This window comes from Mus caroli, chromosome 7 (assembly GCF_900094665.2).
Source record: "Mus caroli chromosome 7, CAROLI_EIJ_v1.1, whole genome shotgun sequence".
NCBI classification, from domain to species: domain Eukaryota; kingdom Metazoa; phylum Chordata; class Mammalia; order Rodentia; family Muridae; genus Mus; species Mus caroli.
In genome coordinates, this window is record NC_034576.1 from 142,164,181 (window position 1) to 142,170,418 (window position 6,238).

Below are 6,238 nucleotides of genomic sequence, written 5' to 3' on the forward strand. Positions count from 1 at the left end.
GGAATGTAGGAGTTAGTGGTGCTGTGGTTGTGGCTGGAAGTCTAGTGCTAAAGTGGGCAGGTCTTAGTGGTAGAACTGGCAGGTGGGAGATCAAAAGTCTCCTGGGTGCTCAGTCTATGCTCACTGCTCATGCTACATGGTGGGGCAGGCGTGGCTTATGGCTCAGTGATTGCTGGCCCCTGACCTCTGGTCAGACACACCCATGTAGGAAATATAAAACCAGGGTTAGAAGGAAGAGGACCAGACACCTGGACCCTGGGATCTACAGCTTCACCATTCGCCTAGAGCACTGAAAAGGACCCCCAGTCATGAAGAGGTGATGCCGTGGCCTCTGGGCCCAAACTTTTCTACTCATAAAAGCTGGCAGCTGGGGGCATTGACCAGGGTGGGCCTGGCTGTGTGGTTACGGTCATACTGGGTCTGAGTCTAGGAGCTCTGGCTTAGAGAGAGGCCCTGAGAGTTACTCCATCTCAACCGGAAACCTAATTCCAGGGGAGGGTCTTAGAGGAGGAGAGGGAGGAAGGAAGAGAGGGAGGAAGGGAGGGAAACAAGAAGGGATGGAGGGTGAGAGGAAGGAAGAAAAGGAAGGAAAAAAGGAAGGGGAGGGAGGGAGGGAGGGAGGGAGGGAAAAGCCTCTTTTCTGCAAAACACTCACCCTCGGGTCTGCAGCTCAGGGTTTACCTCCAAGAGCAGCTCAAGTGGCCTCCAACTATGCATGAGGGTGGTTTGTCCCATGGGGTCCCTGAGCCATGCAACATTAGGTCCTATATCTCCCCTGGGAAGAAGCAACATTCCAGGCTGTGATGTCCCAAAAGAAAAGGGACAGTAGCAAGGTAGGGGAGGCAGGGGAATATGTAGCAGGCCTTTGAGGGATGGCCGGGTAGAGGCAGTGCAGGAATCGGGGAACCTGAGAGTTGGTTACCCAGGAGCTAGGGTTTGTGTCTCAGGGAGGCCTACGCTCCCTGCAGGACCTTAGTCATCAAGGAAGCGGGGAGTGAGTGTGTGTGTGTGGGGGGGGGGGCAGTACAAAGGCTAGGATGAGGGTCTCCATGTTCATTTCTCTTCCCAGCACACAAATAGGCCTCTGCCTAGTGGTCCTGAGGTGAGACGTGTGCTCAAGCCTGTGTCCTGGTCCTTACCTGCGGCCTTTGAACCCAAAGGGCTGAATCATAGAGACGAGAGTTTTCTGTGAGGCTTCATTCAGCAAACACACACACACACACACACACACACACACACACACACACACGTATATACATGCATGCCATATACCAACAAACACACATATATTTCACATACATCACATCTCTTTAGACCCATGTGTTCAGCATTTCTTCCATCTTCATGATGGGGCTGGGGCTACTAGCCACTAGAAGTTATTCCCAATACCATGGATTGTGGCCTCAGGGATACTATGGGGCATGGCCATGTGCTAGGGCCTCCATCCCCCACCCCTATCGACACTTTCAGGCATATGTATGCATGTGTGTGCAAGCCCACATGTGTGTCCTTGTGCAGCCTCTGGAATCTTCAGCACTGCCAGTGTCCTGTCATAGTGGGGCATGAGGTGTCTTGGCCACAGGTGGAGAGCTTGGCATCAAGACACAGAGCAGGGGTGTCCTGAGCATTTTGCTTGCTTACTCTGCCTGCAGGACCTTTTCTGTGAGGCCAGAGTCAAGATCTAACAATGGATCAGCAGAGACCGACCTTGGTCTCTCTGCCCATCTCTACACACACACCAGCAGCTCCAGCAGGTCTTGACTCCATCACCACCTCACATTCTCTCTCTGGTCCCCTAGGTTTCTCCTGGCCACCTGTTTGGTGGCTGCACTGCTGTGGGAGGCAGGTGCAGCTCCAGCACACCAGGTATGCAAGGGGCCCCTCTGTCCAGCTCCATTCCTGGCTGCCAGCCTCTGCCATAGTTAGCAGGAAATACCGGAAAGGACTTCTTTCTCTCCACCCCCTAAGCTGGCGAGGCAAGCAGGGATGTGTGGTGAATGTGGTAGTGGCACCATGTGAGCAAAGATGAGGGGCCTCAGGAAGAGAAGGGTCTGAGCCCTTCTGGGGTCTCCTGGGCAAATCTCCAAGGCACTGAGGTTACCCAGTGAGAACATGGGTCTCCATGACGGCCAGGCAACCGGAAGGACATATGTGAGCCTCCATGACAGGCAGGTGACCCCAGGATGAGAGGATATTGGTCATGACACAGATGATTATGGGTAGGGACATGGGAGTCCAAATGCCTCAGAAGACCCTGTGTGAGAGGATCCTTTCCATACTACCCTGGGCACACTCACTTAGGGGATGATTTATAGACTAGAAACAGTTGCCCTGGCGGAAAATTCACTGAGCTTGCCCTGGGCCAAGTCCACTCACTCTGCACACGTGGCAGCAAAAGAGGATGAGAGAGGCCCACCCTCCACAGCCATCCACAGCTTCTTAGAGCTGGGCACTTTCCCAGGGTCACCCTGTGCCTCACGTCCTTCTTGGTACTTTGTCTTCATTAAGGTATTGCATTCAGAGGAGCCGGCTACCTTCTGGGCCACTAGCCAGGATGGGGAGGGGCAGGCATAGCCTTAATTAGTGCAAAATACTGGGGTGGAGTGAGGGTGCAGAGTCCAAAGTGAGTCCTGGGTACCAGCAGAAGAGCTCTCTTTTCTCCTAAGCTGGCTGGGTTTTGGGAAGGCTGGCAATTTGGGAACAGGCTGGTGTCCTAAATCCTCTCTCTCTGCAGTTCTGATAGCCATGATAATCCTTATCCCCTAGAGTTAAACACAGTTGAACTGAAGCCCAGCCTGTTGGTGGGCCTTAGAGGGACCTCTCCCTGGTGTCCTCCAACCTTGGGCCACTAACTAGCAGAATCCCCACCTGTGACTCCCTCTCCTAGGTCCCTGTCAAGACCAAAGGCAAACATGTGTTCCCTGAACAGGAAACAGAGAAGTAAGTGTCCCAGAGGGCAAGTGTGGGCTGGTGCACTGGGGGAATTGGAGAACATGGCTATTCAGAAGCTTCTAGGAGGAAGTGATACTCAAACCCCACAGGCATCCCTCCTTGGAAGTTCCCTTCCAGGAGCAGGGACCAAAGGCCATTTTCCAGACCCAGTTCTCCCTGCAGCCTCCAATGGGCTATGTTTTAGAACAGCATATTACCTACTCCCTTGCCCTTGAGGACCCTGCTCTAACCTTCTTGGGTCCCATCCCTGCTTTTAGTGCATTAGAGATGCTAGGGTCACAGAGCCATGATCTTGTCCCAGGCCTTACAGAGCGGTAAGGTGGGTGGGTGTGGAGCAGCTTCCCAGGGCCAGCAGCTGTCTAGGGGCAGAGAACATCTTTGAAAGTGGGGCTAGCCATGTCTAACTCCCCCCATCTGTGTGTGAACCTTATTCTACTTGGGTTGGCAGGGCCTGGGGTACCAGAGCCATGGAGCCTCTTGAAAAGGACAACCAGCTGGGGCCACTGCTTCCTGAACCAAAGCAGAAGCCTGCAGTTGCCGAGGAAAAGCATCCAGGTCAGAGCGGGATCGAGGCCACATCATGGGGCCCATTCGGACAGGAGGCTAGTGGGAAGGATCTAGTGAGGGAGGCTATCTCTACGTCTCCTTCTCCACAGATGCCATGACCTGGGTGGAGACTAAGGATATCCTGAGCCATCTTCGCAGTCCTCTTCAGGGTCCAGAACTGGATCTTGACAGCATAGACCATCCCATGTCTGACGATGTCCAGGATGAAGAAGTGCCCCAGTCACGGCCCATCCTGTATCGTCAGGTGCTGCAGGGACCAGAGGAGGACCTTGACCACCTTGCCCACTCTATGGAGGATTCTTGAAAGCCCTAACCACTCTTCCACTCCTTTCCTGAGGTCTAGGCTGTTGTGACCACTGACTCTCCCCAGCTAGTAAAAAAAAAATAAATACCTTGAAAATTGATGGAAGGAATGCCTGTCTTTAAGACCAACAATTCTGGGACAGAGAAGCTGCATCTTGGAGGAAGAACTATGCTATCCTACCTATGGCTCACCAGAGGCTTCTGATGGACGGGGCACAAGGTTTAGTTGACCCTCAGCTCCTGAACAATTCTCTTTGGGTCCAATTCTCTGCACACAGGGATGAAGTGATAGATGTGCCAAGCAGTCAGTGCGGGGACCAGTTAGCAGCATCAGCCTCAGAAGGGAAGCCCATCCTGGACTTCCCACAAAAGAGTCTGAGGACACGCTTGAAGAGGTGTAAGGTTGTGTGTGACACAGGTTGATGAGTGTGTAGGTGACTACCAATCCCATCTGTGCAGTGAAACGCACTAAAGGGTCCCAGAGGCACACATTTTCCAACCCCGGTAGCTCAGGTGGAAGAGACATCTTAACAGAGGCCACCAGCTCTCCATCCCAACGCACCCCAAGCCCATGTAGCTACATAGGTTATCTACCAGTCTCACACACTGTATGTCTCTTGTCCCCACTCCTCCAAGGACATGAGGGGGGGGTGGTGAAGCCTCATGTGCACCTTGGCCTCTAAGCCCCACAAAGCAGGTACCCAGGTTCTACCTCATAGATGAATCTGGAGTCTTCAAACTATTTGATCCCATTGCTCCCACGCTGCAGATGAGTCCGCATTATAGAAATACTTAGTACCCCCACATTACAGCCCAACATTCCATCTTACAGACAAGTCCAGGGTCCTGAAGATGAACTGCCAGGCTCTGACAGTGACCTCAAGGTCTAGCCTTCATCTCAGAGTAGCCCCACCTGTCATCCTGCTAAGAACCTAAATGAATCTGTCCGTGGCTCACACTTGGTAGAGCAGCTTTGCTAGCATTTCCAGGCAATTCTCAATCGAACATAACTGACAATGCAGATTATTATCAAACCTCTTCTTGTCATTTCCTCCGTCAAGTTAGAGATGGCCAGAGACCATTAGAATCCAGGCCCAGGCGGTCTGGAAGCAGCCCTTGTGAAGCACTCTGTCTAGTGCCCGTGAGGTTGGATCCACGATCAAAATTTGAGCTGTCTCACCTCCCCATTCCCTGAATCTAAGTAGAGGACCTGCAGATGCTGGTGTTTCAAGTGCCTGGTGTTTTATTGGGACCAAAAGCATCTACTGGCCCAGGAGGGTGACTGTGGCCAGGTTTCATTCTAGTTTTGCCTGACCCAGGAACCTCTGGGGCCATTTCCTCTTAAAGGATGTAACTGGGGCTGGAGAGATAAGAACACTTGCTCTATCAAAGGGACTGTCTACTCACCTGCTGAACTCAGTTGGTTTGCCCCTTTTGGCAAGTACAGACAAAGCTGCTATGAACATTCACCAGTTGTCTGTAGACAAGTGCTGGAGATCCAGTCCAAGCACTCAGTAGGGAAACAGTTTCTTGTCTGCCTGGGTTCTTCCCCTCTGATCTTCCTATCTCTGGCTATACTGAGCCTCAGCTGATCCTTTACCTCCTGGGACAACTGAGGATTCAAAGCTGGGAGCAGCCACATTGCATCTGAGTTCCTGGGCCTAACATAGCTGCTCATGCATAGGTAGTGGGTGCTTAACCTACCAAACATCTGCATGGGATCCAGTCCACACCCAGACCTCTCTGACCTTGAACCAGAGAGGACAGTATACCATCCCTAGCAGCTGAGTAGTCATCTCTGAGTGTCAGAGGCCTTCTATCTAAGATGCCCAGCCAGGCTCTGTCACTTGCCCTCTGGCTCTGAGCTCAGAGATTGGGCCTACTCAAGAATCACTGTATATTGCAATCCAAGTGGCTAATACAGAAGCCCCTACCCCATACAAGCACCCAGTGCAACCAGCTCCAGCCCCCTGCTGTGCATCTTACCCAACATCAACCACTAGGCCTAGGCCCAGGCCACAGCCACAGACCCAGTCCAGCTCCCAGGTTCCTACCCAGGCCTAGCTCCTGCTCAGCTCCCAGCCCTCAAATCACCATGCTTCTTTCCATGTGGATTTTCTAACTGAGGATTCATCACGGGTACGTCGAGGATGCTTACTTGGGAGCTGATGGCATCCATGGAACTCACCACAAGACAAGTTTATGAGTACAAAACCTTTAGATTAAAGCTTGGCGATGACTACTCCCCCTCCCCCATCAATCTCACAAGTCATGGAAGGGGGAATTTGTCAGGGTCAGCAGAGTCTCAAGATCTGCCATCTTGCCGGGCGGTGGTGGCGCACGCCTTTAATCCCAGCACTCGGGAGGCAGAGGCAGGCGGATTTCTGAGTTCGAGGCCAGCCTGGTCTACAAAGTG

General features: G+C 52.6%; 1 protein-coding gene across 1 annotated transcript; it reads left to right on the plus strand.

The window, feature by feature from the left end:
• The first annotated feature begins 229 nt into the window (after positions 1–229).
• On the plus strand, positions 230–3,929 carry Prap1 (proline rich acidic protein 1). Its single transcript, XM_021169107.2, has 5 exons — positions 230–316; positions 1,800–1,866; positions 2,888–2,940; positions 3,401–3,507; positions 3,609–3,929. Exons 1-5 carry the CDS (start codon positions 309–311, stop codon positions 3,821–3,823), a joined length of 450 nt encoding a protein of 149 aa, XP_021024766.1. The 5' UTR covers positions 230–308; the 3' UTR covers positions 3,824–3,929.
• The last annotated feature ends 2,309 nt before the right edge of the window (positions 3,930–6,238 follow it).

Coding starts and splice junctions, on each gene's coding strand:
- Prap1 (XM_021169107.2), top strand. Junction 1,867..2,887: donor GTGCAGCTCCAGCACACCAG/GTATGCAAGGGG, acceptor TCCCTCTCCTAG/GTCCCTGTCAAGACCAAAGG. Junction 2,941..3,400: donor CCTGAACAGGAAACAGAGAA/GTAAGTGTCCCA, acceptor TTGGGTTGGCAG/GGCCTGGGGTACCAGAGCCA.